The sequence below is a fragment of the Oncorhynchus masou genome, chromosome 24, assembly GCF_036934945.1.
Source record: "Oncorhynchus masou masou isolate Uvic2021 chromosome 24, UVic_Omas_1.1, whole genome shotgun sequence".
In the NCBI taxonomy this organism is placed as follows: Eukaryota; Metazoa; Chordata; class Actinopteri; order Salmoniformes; family Salmonidae; genus Oncorhynchus; species Oncorhynchus masou.
In genome coordinates this window covers 52,536,266-52,553,948 of record NC_088235.1, presented here as the reverse complement: position 1 = coordinate 52,553,948, position 17,683 = coordinate 52,536,266, and the positions used below count along the sequence as shown (strand labels likewise).

Below are 17,683 nucleotides of genomic sequence, written 5' to 3'. Positions count from 1 at the left end.
GCAGGGACCCTGGGCATCTTTCTTTTGGTGTTTTTCAAAGTCAGGTGAAAAGCCTCTTTGGTGTCCTACGTTTTCAGAACTGTGACCTTAATTACCTACCGTCTGTAAGCTGTTAGTGTCTTAAAGACCGTTCCACCTTTGCATGTTCATGAATTGTTTATGGTTCATTGAACAAGCATGGGAAACAGTGTTTTAAACCTTTACACTAAAGATATGTGAAGTTATATAGACTTTTATGAATTATGTTTGAATGACAGTGTCCTGAAAAAGGGACGTTTCTTTTTTTGCTGAATTTATGTTGCGATTACCCTCTCTTATGATGCAGAAAAATGCTTTATGTCTCCTTCCTTTGATGCAAAGACAGTTTGACCTTGAAGGAAATCTGTTTTATTTTTTGACAGGTGATGTAAATATAACATACATGTAGTTTTTTTATCTCCTGCATAATGATATGTTCTTTATAGACCTCCACACTTTGTTCTCCTGTTTCTCGAATCAACTCTGCCATTTCCCCAAAGATTGAGATACAATTATAGGGAGCTCTGACTGAGAATCTGACAAATAAAGAAAATAATTGTTGCCTCTAAATGGATGGAATTAGAAACTGAACATTTAGAGCATCAGAATAGGATATACAGTTGAAATCGGAAGTTTACATACACTTAGGTTGGAGTCATTAAAACTCGTTTTTTCAACCACTCCACAAATCTCTTGTTAACAAACTATAGTGTTGGCAACTTGGTTAGGACATCTACTTTGTGCATGACACAAGTAATTGTCCCAACAATTGTAAACAGACAGATTATTTCACTTATAACTCACTGCATCACAATTCCAGTGGGTTTTCTCAGCTTCTGACTCGGTGGAATACAGCTATGATCCGGAGTTTACTTTTTCGTAGCAGGTTAGGAGAACTTTCACAGCAGGTTTGGATCATTAACATAGCAGGTTAGGGGAATTATATTAATGTTAGGAAAAGGGTTAGGGTAAGCTAAAATGCTCTCCTAAGCCAAAATGCTCTCATAATCTGTTATGACTGTATCCCATCTAGTCACAACCATTGTCTGTGACTCCACTCCTCCTCTGCAAAAGAGACTGCCATGTTCTGGGCTGGTTTGAGCTGATTACAAATTTGATATTCTTGAGTCGTTCCTATTGTTTTCATGGAATAGCTTACCCAAAATACAAATTTACAAGGTTTTCTACTTACCTTCGCAGTTGTCAATTTATGTCGCAGAGGTTTGTAATAATACTTTCGAAAGTACTTCCATGCTAGGATATATGCCCTGGTGAGTGCAATTCATTAGAGGTCTGAGGAAGCTAACGCCATGCAGCCAGAGGCTGCTGAAATGAAAGAAAAGAGGTTGGTAGAAAATATGTACATTTTTATTTTGGGTGAACTCTTCCAAATGTAGGGCTTAATACACATACAGTATGTGAGAACAGTGGCTGCATAAACTAGCTGTAAATGTTTCTTCCTCCAAATGTCCAAAACATATCCACATAGCACTCACCTGTTCTGCAGAAGAAGGAATTGCAGTTGCGAGTATTTACGTATGGGCAACTGAGATGAATTATTTCTCGGATGAACCAATAACGCACTGGAGGTAACTAATTTCATATGGATTTGTCAAATAATGATACTGATACTATTTCAAATAGACAGATCTAGTTGCAAAATACATCAACAAGTTTAGATATTGCATGCGTTTTTAACGTTATTCCTATTCTACACACCCCTCCACAAATTCCACAATCACTTCTTGTCGGGCGCATTTGTCTGGTGCGCAGCGCCCGCCCAACTTGTTGTTCACTTTGACAAATTCCTGGACTTGAGCAGATCAGATAAAGCCACTCTGATCTTTGATTGTCGGACTAACGGTTACACAGTGAGTATTTCAAAAGTTGATAGTATATATTAACGACGTCGAAACGTATTTTATTTTTCAAATATTTGGCAACAGTGAGGTGAAAACCATGGTCATCTCAGGTTCAGTTTGGTGTTGGGCTATTTTGACTTGCGTGTTAAGCTCTTTTTACAATATGTTGACAGCATACGCTGAAATAAATTGGCCAGCGAGTTCCACAACGACGAACGTTTGGCTTAACCGTGTTGATACATTGCCCTTGGAGCTGCGCACAAACCTAAAATCCGTATGGGTCAAAATCCCAAAGTATATCGTCAAGGAATCTGCCTTTTCCAAAGCTTTTAAAATGGAACCAATTAATGGAAAACCGGCGGTTCCAAAAGGTGGAGGGAGATTGCCAAAGGACTTGAATAGAGTTATTGGGAAGGTGACACCTGATGCTATATCTTCTGGCAGAGATAAAACTGCGCCAAACCGTTCCAAGTATTTTACTGATGACAGAAAAAAGTCGGACCGTTTTTTTGACGTAAATGACGGCACACTTGCTTTAAGTAACCGTACAAAGCGAAGTACAGCCTACGGTGAATATTCGGACAGGAGTCAAATTGGAGATCCTGGTGACGCATTTACAGCCGAGAATCTTTTGGAGCCTTTTGGTGTTTATAGTCCGAGGACAGAATACCGACGAACTGGGGAGGACGCAAGAACTGGTCCGAGGCAAAGTGAGTCGCTTCTGGTCACCTCTACTTTCCCTCTATCCGGAGACTCTGCGCACAACCAGGCGATGGGGCACTGGGTTGGAGACAACAGCAGCGTGAGTTCAAATTGACGTTTCTAATATACAAAAACACGATTTTTCAAATGGTGTGCATTCTAAAGTAAATTTCAAACGCAACCTGCATGCATTTTACTCGATGTTTCACCCGCGGTGTATTTCCAAAGTCTATCATTCAGTTACGCATCATTACGCCCAGCTTTCTCACGGCGCGCAACAAAATGCATGCGTTTCTTGTCACTTCAACTCTGAGGGAGCGTGTCTCTGAATGATTTACAGACAAGAGATTATTCATGTAAAACATGTCTGTCACAGAATTGAGGTTACTTTGATTTATGGCTATTTAATTATTAGTGCATAATTATAGGAGAGGGATTAGAATCAACAAATGTGAGCTCTCCTGTTCGAGTGGACTGGATGGTTAGGCTATTTGTAAGCTTTGTCTGTGAAATATTGGTATTTTCATTAAAATGAAATTTAGAAAATGTGTTGCAAGCATACAGAGAAATATTTCTCCATCCATGTTGTACTACTTCCACAACTACAGCTCCGAATGTGCACTGTGCCTCATCCATACAATAGACACGAACTCTTTTTTTTGTCACAGACATTACCATTTTATCTGCACTCATTCCATGATGGCCCATGAAAAACATATATTCATAATGGATGAAATTATCACGTTCTTAATCACAACAATCTGTACAGACAAAAACAAAATAAAAAAGCTCACCCAGGCCGGAGGCTGCTAAGGGTATACTCTGAAGAAGAGCATTTTCACCCTTTTACAATGAAGTCTTCCTTTGTCAATGGCATGTTTTAGGTCCAACTGCCAACATCAGTAAGGTATGGTAATAGTAGCAGTAGAAGGTGTGTCTAATATGTAATAGGTTACTGCAGTATAATTGTAGTAGTCATTGATACTGTGGTCCAAACTGATCAGGGGTCTGTTGGAAACAATTTGTTGCTGAATGTTTTGCTTTCTGTAAGTTCATGCTCCTATGAGATCCACTGATGCTGATAGAGAGTATGTGTAGCACAGGTAGTTCAGTGAAATACACCTTGCCTGAGTAACCTTTCCAGAGAGCTTAAGACTCATGTTAGCTCTCAATGATATTGCCTAGGCTTTAGCTCAGTGGGCTGACATGATCTTGAGGCGCAAAGACAACCCGGGTTGGATACCTGATAGATTACATTGTACATCACCGTGGAAGACTATAATGAAGATCATGTTACTGGGTGAATGTACCCCCAAAATGAAATAGTCTTATATGTGGTAATTGAATACATTATACCTATTACTGTGTAATTATTCCTGTAAGTATAGTGCAACAAATAATGTATTTACTCATTGATAAACGGCACTTGCTCTATATTTAGGGTTAGAGGTTGGGAAAGGGTAAGGGTTAGGACTAGGGTTAGAGTTACTGTTGTAAGTACAATGTAAGTACAGTGTAACAACTAGTAATTACAATAGTTGGTATGCTGTACATATAGGAATATATGTACTCACACACTATTAAGGGAACTGTAAAGTGTTAGCCTACCATTCCTATAACTATATTTTACTTCTCCAAACTACACTCGTATCTGCCTTTAATGTGAATGATTTGTGTGAAGGGACCATAATGCAACACATCACCATGGGTTCTCAATACATACTCAGCACTCTGAGATTCATTTGGCTTCACAAAGTGCATTTTATGTGACTGTCCAGTGAAAATCTAATTTTTAGAAGTTCATAATGTTCTCTTAACTCATGCCTAAATAACGTTGTTTATTCATCCTATAATCATATTTGTGGCCATAGCATAAATTGGAGAAAACTCCCCAACCTCAAACAGGCCGTTCATCCATGTTTCTCAAACGTCAAATTTCGAAGTTGTTCCAAAATTCAGATTTCGAACTGTTTAAGGTGAAGTTCAGGCATTAACGCAAGATTCTTAAGGTTAGGCATTAACTCTGAATTGTAAGGGTGAAGGTGTGGGATAGGCTTTAAACAAAAGTATTTAAAAAAATACTTTTCATTGCTTGATTTCAACTTGTAACCTTTTAAATCAGAGGCAAATGCTTATGCCCATCTGCAATCCTGTCCACAACACCTCAGCAAAACCGAAACCTACTTGAAGGTAACAGCACTCACTGTTGCCCCTAGTGGCCAGTTTCCACATCACCCCAAATGTCCTCAGACACGGATGGACGTCGAATACTGACTTGTATCACGGGTGACTTGGCTGATTTCCTCATAGAGATAGCTAGCTAACCACGGTTTGTGGTCATCAGCTATCCTTTAGCTCGAGAAGCTATCGCCAGTTTTGTACAAATCGACTCAGACCAGAACATACCAGACCTATTTTTCTCTCCATATCACCGGATTTCAACCGTAAGCTCTGGACATTTACACCTGGATCTAGCAGCTAGCTAGCTGCTATTCGTGTGACTATTGGCTTACGTCGATCCCGGAGCAAACATAAATTATTCCGTAGCTGGCCAGCTGAAGAGTTCCATCAGCCACTCCTGGGCTACAATCACCTATCCGGACCCGTTTTACTGTCGATGCGGAGCCCCACCGTGCCTTCGCGACTGGACTACCGACTTTATCTGCCCGAGGGAGTTATCCAACTGGCCCCTCCGTCGCGACGTTACCTGAACCCATCTGCGGCCCGCTAATCGTTAGCTGTCTTATCGACTGCTATCTGAATAGGTCTATCAGACATTTTTTCTTGGGTAACGCACGAGGTGGCTAAAAAGAGACTTCCATCCTCTGCTAGCTTGCTACCGATGGCCCAGCTAGCTGTCTGAATCGCCGTGACCCCAACCAACCTCACTACTCACTGGACCCTTATGATCACTCGACTAAGCATGCCTTTCCTTAATGTCAATATGCCTTGTCCATTGCTGTTCTGGTTAGTGTTTATTGGCTTATTTCACTGTAGAGCCTCTAGCCCTGCTCATTTTACCTTATCCAACCTTTCAGTTCCACCACCCACACATGCAATGACATCATCTTGTCTCAATGATGTTTCTAGAGACAATATCTCTCTCATCATCACTCAATACCTAGGTTTACCTCCACTGTATTCACATCCTACCATTCCTTTGTCTGTACATTATACCTTGAAGCTATTTTATCGCCCCCAGAAACCTCCCTTTACTCTCTGTTCCAGACCTTCTAGACTACCAATTCTCATAGCTTTTAGCCATACCCTTATCCTACTCCTCCTCTGTTCCTCTGGTGATGTAGAGGTGAATCCAGGCCCTGCAGTGCCTAGCTCCACTCCTATTCCCCAGGCACTCTCTTTTGATGACTTCTGTAACCGTAATAGCCTTGGATTCATGCATGTTAACATTAGAAGCCGCATCCCTAAGTTTGTTTTATTCACTGCTTTAGCACACTCTGCCAACCCGGATGTTCTAGCCGTATCTGAATCCTGGCTTCGGAAGACCACCAAAAATTCTAAAATCTTCATCCCTAACTACAACATTTTCAGACAAGATAGAACAGCCAAAGGAGGCAGTGTTGCAATCTACTGCAAAGATAGCCTGCAGAGTTCTGTCCTACTATCCAGGTCTGTACCCAAACAATTTGAACTTCTACTTTTAAAAATCCACCTCTCTAAAAACAAGTCTCTCACCGTTGCCGCCTGCTATAGACCACACATTTTTCTACGGCTGGCCATACTTTCCACACCTGGCTACATCTACCCCGGGCAAACAGCACTGCACCCCCCACAGCAACTCGCCCAAGCCTTCCCCATTTCTCCTTCTCCCAAATCCAGTCAGCTGATGTTCTGAAAGAGCTGCAAATTCTGGACCCGTACAAATCAGCCGGGCTAGACAATCTGGACCCTTTATTTCTAAAATTATCTGCCTAAATTGTTGCCTCCCCTATTACTAGACTGTTCAACCTCTCTTCCCTGTTGTTTGAGATTCCCAAAGATTGGAAAGCAGCTGCGGTCATCCCCCTCTTCAAACGGGGGGGTGGGTCACCCAAACTGATACAGACCTATATCTATCCTACCCTGCCTTTCGAAGGTCTTCGAAAACCAGGTCAACAAACAGATTACTGACCATTTCGAATCCCACCATACCTTCTCCGCTATGCAATCTGGTTTCAGAGCTGGTGATGGCTGCACCTCAGCCATGCTCATGGTCCTAAACAATATCTAAACCACCATCGATAAGAAACAATACTGTGCGGCCATATTCATTGACCTGGCCAAGGCTTTCGACTCTGTCAATCACCACATCCTCATCGGCAGACTCGATAGCCTTGGTTTCTCAAATGATTGCCTCGCCTGGTTCACCAACTACTTCTCTGATAGAGTTCAGTGTGTCAAATCTGAGGGCCTGTTGTCCGGGCCTCTGGCAGTCTCTATGGGGGTGCCACAGGGTTCAATTCTTGGACCGACTCTCTTCTCTGTATACATCAATGATGTTGCTCTTGCTGCTGGTGAGACTCTGATCCACCTCTACGCAGACGACTCCATTCTGTATTCTTCTGGCACTTCTTTGGACACTGTGTTAACAACCCTCCAGGCGAGCTTCAATGCCATACAACTCTCCTTCCGTGGCCTCCAATTGCTCTTAAATACAAGTAAAACTAAATGCATGCTCTTCATCCGATCGCTGCCTGCACCTGCCCGCCTGTCCAACATCACTACTCTGGATGGTTCTGACTTAGAATATGTGGACAACTACAAATATCTAGGTGTCTGGTTAGACTGTAAACTCTCATTCCAGACTCACATCAAACATCTCCAATCCAAAGTTATATCTAGAATTGGCTTCCTATTTCGCAACAAAGCATCCTTCACTCATGCTGCCAAACATACCCTTGTAAAACTGACCATACTACTGATCCTCGACTTCGGCGATGTCATACTTGTCGCCAAACCCACTGGCTCCAGGTCATCTACAACACCCTGCTAGGTAAAGTCCCAACTTATCTCAGCTCGCTGGTCACCATAGCATCACCCACCTGTAGCACACGCTCCAGAAGGTATATATCTCTGGTCACCCCCAAAACCAATTCTTCCTTTTGCCGCCTCTCCTTCCAGTTCTCTGCTGGCAATGACTGGAACGAACTACAAAAATCTCTGAAACTGGAAACACTTATCTCTCTCACTAGCTTTAAGCACCAGCTGTCAGTGCAGCTCACAGATTACTGCACCTGTACATAGCCCATCTATAATTTAGCCCAAACAACTACCTCTCCCCCTACTGTATTTATTTATTTTGCTCCTTTGCACCCCATTATTTATATCTCTACCTTGCATATTTTTCTACTGCAAATCTACCATTCCAGTGTTTTACTTGCTTTATTATATTTACTTTGCCACCCTGGCCTTTTTTTGTTGCCTTTACCTCCCTTATCTCACCCCATTTGCTCACATTGTATATGGACTTATTTTTTCTACTGTATTATTGACTGTATGTTTGTTTTACTCCATGTGTAACTCTGTGTTGATGTATGTGTCAAATTGCTTTGCTTTATCTTGGCCAGGTTGCAATTGTAAATGAAAACTTGTTCTCAACTTGCCTACCTGGTTAAATAAATGTGAAATAAAATAAATAAAAAATTGAGTATGATGTTATATTCCTGAGGAGAATGAACTGACTAATCAGCGGTCTAGAGGAGGATGAGCTGGCCAATCAGCGGTCTATTTACGTTAATGTTTTTAATGAGCAGTATACGCCCACACCATTCTGTTATTGGGGTACATCCACACCCTTCCAACACAGAAAATGTGATTTTTAACAAACCTAATTACAAAATGTTGGTTTATAAATGATTTATTTCATATTGTATGTAATTATAGGCCATAATTAATATAAATCTGGGGCAAATGCTGCACTTGCTTTGTTGCCTTGATAATTAATTCAACCGCTACTTACACATGCACACACATGCATGTATAAACAGACAGACACACACACACACACACACATACACACACACAAACACACACTATGCTGTGGAATTAATCAGAGAGCAGAAGCAGGCGGGAATCATATTTGACAAGCTTGCATGTGATGAATTACTCTAATAACTGTCACAGCATAGTAATGTTGAGGAGTATAGCCTGATTGTATTGTTATTATATATCTATTTATTTTCATTTGGTAGGAGAGATCATATTATGTTGCACTTCATATTTTTCACTAATATCTCTACAGTTACTTTCATGTCTTAATCTGAGCGAGGTCGTGAAGCACTACTCAGCGCATGCAGTGGTGTGACATTCATACATCCATTATTTCTCAGGTGCTTGGAATGCAGAGGACTTATCACTGAGTAAGGAATCCCCATACGCTATGGTGTTTTAGACATAGCAAGCATAGCTGTAAGGATTTGTGATAATGGAGTGCTGGCCTACAGCAAGCATTTAAAGTCTAATGCTGTTGCCAATCTTAATTGATGCCTGTTTAAAGATCATTAGAGTTGATTTTTGTGCCCAAGAAGGTTGGAATCAATTGTTGAAACCTCTCAAACTGGACATTCAAGGTTTATTTGCTCAATGTGGCTTTCACCAGATTTCTATTTGGGGGAAATGGGGACTTCACAGAATAGCTTTTCCTCACTCACAAAGACATAAACAATCAATTCAATCCATATGTGATTAGGAAAGACCAAGGTCTTTCTATAGCTAAGCCATGTATTTTTGGCTTGTTGTTTGCTACTTGTTGTTTTACAATCAATTAGCTAACAAAATGTATGCAGTCAATATGTCACTGCAGGTGTTTGATTAAAATGATTTATTATGAATACATTAATACATTCATCCTTAATCACAGTAATAAAACATGTCACATATTGTTCTGTAATAAGTTTTTATCTTAGTGATTGCATAACTTGCTTTCACAGTCTGTCATTAATGTGTATCTGATTATTAGGGTATCATAAAATTCAAATCTCTGAAAAGTTAGAGGTGTACCTCAAAACAGCAACAGTAATCAGAGTGAGCATCACCAAATGTGTTCGGCTCATGAAAATACTGCATTTTCTGAATTAATTATTTTCTACTTCTTTTATTTTGCTATTCCAATCCGAAAAGGCAATTTACCAGTTTAACATCAAATCAAATTGAGATATTGGCACTGAATTACCTGTGCTTGCCAGTGCAATGATATGGGTTGCAGTCTAGAGAGGACAACAGTGGCACAGTCACAGTCTTTCTTCTCCTGCTACCTGCCAGCTCTGTGTTGTTTGACAATCACTGCATCTCTTGCAGTTGTTGTCCATTATGAGATGTGGCTACAGTACAGGAATGATGGAGAGCACATCTTTTTCAGTGGTACTGTAACGAAGTTCTTCGTTTGTCGAAAGAGAGTCGGACCGAAATGCAGCGTGTTGGTTACTTATGTTTTTTAATGGAACAAACGCGGTACATTAAATAACTGATACAAATACAAAAAACAACCAAACGGAACGTGAAACCTAATTACAGCCTATCTGGTGAAACTACACAGAGACAGGAACAATCACCCACGAAATACAAAGTGAAACCCAGGCTACCTAAATACGGTTCCCAATCAGAGACAACAAGAATCACCTGACTCTGATTGAGAACCGCCTCAGGCAGCCAAGCCTAAACTAAACACACCCCTAATCAACCACAATCCCAATGCCTACAAAAACCCCAATACGACAACACAATAAACCCATGTCACACCCTGGCCTGAACAAATATATAATGAAAACACAAAATACAATGACCAAGGCGTGACAGAACCCCCCCCCCCTAAGGTGCGAACTCCCGGACGCACCTCAAAACCATAGGGAGGGTCCGGGTGGGTGTCTGTCCATGATGGCGGTTCCGGCTCGGGACGTGGACCCCACTCCATTAATGTCATAGTTCCTCCCCTACGCGTCCTGGGATAATCCACCCTCGCCGCCGACCATGGCCTAGTAGTCCTCACCCAGAACCCCACTGAACTGAGGAGCAGCTCGTGACTGAGGGGCAGCTCGGGACTGAGGCAGCTCGGGACTGAGGGGAAACTCGGGACTGAGGGGCAGCTCGGGACTGAGGGGCAGCTCGGGACTGAGGGGCAGCTCGGGACTGAGGGGCAGCTCGGGACTGAGGAGCAGCTCGGGACTGAGGGGCAGCCCAGTACTGAGAGAAAGCCCAGTACTGAGAGGAAACCCAGTACTGAGATGAAGCCCAGCCAGGCAGTTGAATCCGGCAGATCCTGGCTGACTGGCAACTCCATGCAGACTGGCAACTCCATGCAGACTGGCAACTCTGGCTGCTCCAAGCAGACTGACAGCTCTGGCTGCCCCATGCAGACTGGCAGCTCTAGCTGCTCCATGCAGACTGGCAGCTCTGGCTGCTCCATGCAGACTGGCAGCTCCTTGCAGACTGGCAGCTCCTTGCAGACTGGCAGCTCCTTGCAGACTGGCAGCTCTAGCTGCTCAATGCAGACTAGCTGCTCCATGCAGACTGGCAGCTCTGGCTGCTCCATGCAGACTGGCAGCTCTAGCTGCTCCATGCAGACTGGCAGCTCTGGCTGCTCCATGCAGACTGGCAGCTCTGGCTGCTCCATGCAGACTGGCAGCTCTGGCTGCTCCATGCAGACTGGCAGCTATGGCTGCTCCATGCAGACTGGCAGCTCTAGCTGCTCCATGCAGACTGGCAGCTCAGGCTGCTCCGAACAGGCAGGAGGCTCAGGCAGCACTGTAGATGAGGAAGGCTCTAGAAACGCTGAACAGGCGGGAGACTCCGACAGCGCAGGAGAGGGAGAAAGCGCTGGCTGCGCTGAACAGGCGAGGCGCACTGAAGGCCTGGTGCGTGGTACTGGAACTGGTGGTACTGGATCGAGGACACGCACAGGAAGCCTGGTGCGGGGAGCTGCCACCGGAGGACTGGTGTGTGAAGGTGGCACAGGATGGACTGGACCGTGAAGGTGTACTGGAGAGCCTGAGAGCAGGACTGGCACAGGACGTACAAGGCTAGGTAGGTACACAGGAGGCCTAGTACGTGAGGCTGGCACATTTTTCACCAGCCGACTAACACGCACCTCAGGACTAGTATGGAGCGCTGACCCAGGTGCCATTAAATCCCCGACACACTCCGTCGGACGAATCTTGTACTTAAAGCACCAAACTAGCAACTCCCTCATTACTCTCTCCTCCAATTTCCCCATTAATTCCTTTACAGTCTCTGCTTCGCTCACCTCCAACTCTGGTTCTGGTCTCCTCCTTGGCTCCTCACGATAAACAGGGAGAGTTGGCTCAGGTCTGTCTCCTGACTCAGCCACTCTCCCTCTGAGCCCCCCCCCCAAGAAATTTTTGGGGCTGATTTTCGTGTTTCACTCTGCGCCGCCGTGTCTTTCTTTTCGACTCCATTCTCCTATAGCCCTCTTCGCACTGCTCCAGCGAATCCCAGGCGGGCTCCGGCACTCTCTCTGGGTCAGCCGCAAACCTGTCTATTTCTTCCCACGTCGTATACTCCAAGCCTCTGCTGTCCGTAACGTCCTCCCTTCGCTGCTCCAGCTGCCTGTTAACGCGCTGCTCGGTCCGTGTGTGGTGGGTGATTCTGTAATGACGTTCTTCGTTTGTCGAAAGAGAGTCGGACCGAAATGCAGCGTGTTGGTTACTCATGTTTTTTAATGGAACAAACGCGGTACATTAAATAACTGATACAAATACAAAAAACAACAAAACGGAACGTGAAACCTAATTACAGCCTATCTGGTGAAACTACACAGAGACAGGAACAATCACCCACGAAATACAAAGTGAAACCCAGGCTACCTAAATACGGTTCCCAGTCAGAGACAACAAGAATCACCTGACTCTGATTGAGAACCGCCTCAGGCAGCCAAGCCTAAACTAAACACACCCCTAATCAACCACAATCCCAATGCCTACAAAAACCCCAATACGCCAACACAATAAACCCATGTCACACCCTGGCCTGAACTAATATAAAACGAAAACACAAAATACAATGGCCAAGGCGTGACAGGTACTGCAGATCCAACCAGTGTGTTGTGTGTCAGGGCCCAATTAAATGTATGTGTTTAAGTCAATGTCTAGACCCTATAAGCCATATTTTGTTTAATCATTCAATATATTCAGGCTCCCCACCCTATCTCGCCTTATAGAGAATCAGGTCAGGACTGGCTTTTCTCACAATCAATTATGTTTTGGTTAGTGGAGATGTTGATGGCTATAGGGTAAAGTGGATGATTGGAGTTTAATACCTCGCCATAAGATGGTTTATGTTAATAAAGTATTTAATTGTTTAGTGTTTTCCCGGATATCAAATCACATTTATTAGTCACGTACAAATAGTTTACATATATTATTGTATTCTATACTAAGATCCTCATACCAACGGTCAAGCATGGTGGTGGCCGTGTGATAGTGTGGGGATTCTTTTCTGCTTCAGGACCTGGATGACTTGGTAGAAGGAGCCATGAATTTTGCTCTGTATCAAATAATTCTACAGGAGAATGTCAGTCCATCCGTCTGTGAGCTGAAGCTGAAGCGCAGCTGGGTCATGCAGCAAGACAATGATCCAAAACACGCAATCAAGTCTACATGAAAATGGTTAAAAAGCAACACATTTGAAGTTTTGTAATGGCCTAGTCAAAGTCCAGACCTAATCTCAATTGAAATTTTGTGGCAGGACTTGAAACAATTAGTTCATGCTTGAAAACCCACAAATGTCACTGAGTTAAAGCAGTTCTGCATGTAAGAGTGGAACCAAAAGTTCTCCAACAGCTATGTGAGACTGATCAACAACTACAGGAAGTATTTGGTTGCAGTCATTGCAGCTAAAGGTGGCATAACCAGTTATTGAGTGCAAGGGGGCAATTACTTTCTCATACAGGGGAATTTGGTGTTGAATAACTTTGCTAATTAGATCAATTAAATATTTGTAAACTCAGGACCCCTTTATCTAATATTAGGTTTTGGTTGAAGATCTGATAACATTCAGTTTCAACAATATGCAAAAATAGAGAAAATTAGAAAGGGGGCAAATACTTTTTAATGGCACTGTACATATGAGGTGGGAAAAACAGTATGCAAACATTATTAAAGGGATCAGTGTCCAATGACTAGGGCAGCAGTCTCAAATGTGCAAGGTTTCAGTCTCTCGGTCCAGCTTTGATTCTCATACACTTTCTCTGCCTTCTAGATGGTAGCGGGGTGAACAGCTGTCCGTCCTGTATCCCTGTAGCTCTGTCTTAGGCGTCTCACAGCAGTCCTCATGCCTCCTTGCAGCATGCCTAAGGCACGTTCACGCAGATGAGCAGGGACCCTAGGCATCTTTCTGTTGGTGTTTTTCAAAGTCAGTTGAAAGGTCTCTTTAGTGTCCTACGTTTTCATAACTGTGACCTTAATTGCCTACCGTCTGTAAGCTGTTAGTGTCTTAACGACCGTTCCACAGGTGCATGTTCATTCATTGTTTATGGTTCATTGAATAAGCATAGGAAACAGTGTTTAAAACTTTCACAATGAAAATCTGTGAAGTTATTTGGACTTTTACGAATGATCTTTGAAAGACAGTGTGCTGAAAAAGGGACGTTTCTTTTTTTGCTGAGTTTATGTTGTGATTACCCTCTCTTATGATGCAGCAAAATGCTTTATGTCTCCTTCCTTTGATGCAAGGACAGTTTGACCTTGAAGGAAATGGAAAATCTGTTTTATTTTTTGACAGGTAATGTAAATATAGCATACATTTTGTTTTTTTTACCTCCTGCATAATGATATGTTCTTTATAGACCTCCTCCACACTTGGTTCTCCTGTTTCTCAAATCAACTCTGCCATTTCCTCAAATATTGAGATACAATTATAGGGAGCTCTGGCTGAGAATATGACAAGTAAAGAAAATAATTGTTGCCTCTATATGGATGGACTTAGAAACTGAACATTTAGACCATCAGAATAGGATATACAGTTGAAATCGGAAGTTTACACACACTTAGGTTGGAGTCATTAAAACTCGTTTTTCAACCACTCCACAAATCTCTTGTTAACAAACTATAGTTTTTGCAAGTCGGTTAGGACATCTACTTTGTGTATGACCCAAGTAATTTTCCCAACAATTGTTAACAGACAGATTATTTCACTTATAACTCACTGTATCACAATTCCAGTGGGTCAGAAGTTTACATACACTAAGTTGACTGTGCCTTTAAACAGATTGGAAAATTCCAGAAAATTATGTCATGGCTTTAGAAGCTTCTGCTAATTGACACAATTTGAGTCAAATGGAGATGTACTTATGTATTTATTTCTTATGGATGTGTTTCCTATGGATGTATTTCAAGGCCTACCTTCAAACTCAGTGCCTCTTTGCTTGACATCATGGGAAAATCAAAAGAAATCAGCCAAGACCTCAGAAAATAAATTGTAGACCTCTACAAGTCTGGTTCATCCTTGGGAGCAATTTTCAAACGCCTGAAACAATAGTACACAAGTATATACACCATGGGACCACGCAGCCGTCATTCCACCCAGGAGGGAGAAGCGTTCTGTCTCCTAGAGATGAACATACTTTGTTGCGAAAAGTGTAAATCAATCCAAGAACAACAGCAAAGGAATTGTTGAAGATGCTGGAGGTAACAGGTACAAAAGTATCTATAGACACAGTAAAACGAGGCCTATATCGACATAACCCGAAAGGCCGCTCAGCAAGTTAGACGCCACTGATCCAAAACTGCCATAAAAAAGACAGACTACGGAAATAAAAGCTGAAATAAATCATTCTCTCTACTATTATTCTGACATTTCACATTCTTTAACCTCTTGATACTCCCCACCCCGGATCCGGGATCGTGAATAAAGCCTCAGGCTCATTAGCATAATGCAACGTTAACGATTTCTGAAAATCGCAAATAAAATGAAAATAATGCACCTGCTCTCAAGCTTAGCCTTTTCTTAACAACACTGTCATCTCAGATTTTCAAAATATGCTTTTGAACCATAGCAAATCACTAATTTGTGTAAGAGTATGCTAAGCTAGCTTAGCATTTTGAGTAGCATTTAGCACGCAACATTTTCACAAAAACCAGATAACCAAATAAATAAAATCATTTACCTTTGAAGAGCTTCGGATGTTTTCAATGAGGAGACTCTCAGTTACATAGCAAATGTTCAGTTTTTCCTGAAAGAATCTTTGTGTAGGAGAAATCGCTCCGTTTTGTACATCACATTTGGCTACCGAAACGAACCGAAAATTCAGTCACCAAAACGTCAAACTTTTTCCGAATTAACTCCATAATATCGACCGAAACATGGCAAACGTTGTTTAGAATCAATCCTCAAGGTGTTTTTTCACATATCTCTTCATTGATATGCAGTTCGTGGAAACCTGCTTTCCCCTCAGAATCGCATGGAAAAATACCAGCAGCTGAAAAAGACATTTTTCACAATTCCTGACATTTAATCCTAGTAAAAGTCCCTGTCGGTCAGTCAGGATCACCAATTATTTAACCTCTTGAAACTCTAGGGGCGCAATTTCATTTTTGGATGAAAAACGTTCCCGTTTTAAACAAGATATTTTGTCACAAAAAGATGCTCAACTATGCATATAATTGGTAGCTTTGGAAAGAAAACACTCTGACGTTTCCAGAACTGCAAAGATATTTTCTGTGCGTGCCCTAGAACGTGAGCTACAGGCAAAACCAAGATGAAACGGCATCCAGGAAATGAGCAGGATTTTTGAGGCTCAGTTTTCCATTGTCTCCTTATATGGCTGTGAATGCGAGAGGAGTGAGTCAGCCCTTTCTGCCGTTTCCCCAAGGTGTCTGCAGCATTGTGATGTATTTGTAGGCATATCATTGGAAGATTGACCATAAGAGACCACATTTACCAGGTGTCCGCCCGGTGTCCTGCGCCGAAATTGGTGCGCAAAAGTCAGCTGCAAGTATTTTTCCACAGAATTCAGAGAAGAACGCAGGCTTCCACGAACGATATATCAATGAAGAGATATGTGAAAAAACACCTTGAGGATTGATTCCAAACAACGTTTGCCATGTTTCGGTCGATATTATGGAGTTAATTCGGAAAAAGTTTGACGTTGTAGGTGACTGAATTTTCGGTTCGTTTCGGTAGCCAAATGTGATGTACAAAACGGAGCGATTTCTCCTTCACAAAGACGCTTTCAGGATAAACTGCACATTTGGTATGTAACTGAGTCTCCTCATTGAAAACATCCGAAGCTCTTCAAAGGTAAATGATTTTATTTATTTGGTTATCTGGTTTTTGTGAAAATGTTGCGTGCTAAATGCTACTCAAAATGCTAAGCTAGCTTAGCATACTCTTACACAAATTAGTGAATTGCTATGGTTCAAAAGCATATTTTGAAAATCTGAGATGACAGTGTTGTTAAGAAAAGGCTAAGCTTGAGAGTAGGCGCATTTTTATCATTTTATTTGTGATTTTCAGAAATCGTTAACGTTACATTATGCTACTGAGCTTCAGGCTATAACTGTATACAGGTTTTTTTCATAGCCAAACGTGAACAAAACGGAGCGATTTGTCCTACACAAATAATATTTTTTTGAAAAACTGCACATTTGCTATGTAACTGAGAGTCTCCTCATTGAAAACATCCGAAGCTCTTCAAAGGTAAATGATTTTATTTATTTGGTTATCTGGTTTTTGTGAAAATGTTGCGTGCTAAATGCTACTCAAAATGCTAAGCTAGCTTAGCATACTCTTACACAAATTAGTGAATTGCTATGGTTCAAAAGCATATTTTGAAAATCTGAGATGACAGTGTTGTTAAGAAAAGGCTAAGCTTGAGAGTAGGCGCATTATTTTCATTTTATTTGCGATTTTCAGAAATCGTTAACGTTACATTATGCTAATGAGCTTCAGGCTATAACTGTATACAGGTTTTTTTCATAGCCAAACGTGAACAAAACGGAGCGATTTGTCCTACACAAATAATATTTTTTTGAAAAACTGCACATTTGCTATGTAACTGAGAGTCTCCTCATTGAAAACATCCGAAGCTCTTCAAAGGTAAATGATTTTATTTATTTGGTTATCTGGTTTTTGTGAAAATGTTGCGTGCT

The 17,683-nt window shown here is 42.0% G+C and overlaps 1 protein-coding gene across 1 annotated transcript in view; it reads left to right on the top strand.

The window, feature by feature from the left end:
• The first annotated feature begins 2,637 nt into the window (after nt 1-2,637).
• Nucleotides 2,638-17,683, top strand: part of LOC135511631 (VPS10 domain-containing receptor SorCS3-like) — a 67,989-nt gene continuing 52,943 nt past the window's right edge. Inside the window, exon 1 of the mRNA XM_064933116.1 lies at nt 2,638-2,682. Within this exon, the coding sequence (XP_064789188.1) occupies nt 2,653-2,682 (30 nt within the window). The 5' untranslated portion in view covers nt 2,638-2,652. The remainder of the gene's footprint in view (nt 2,683-17,683) is intronic.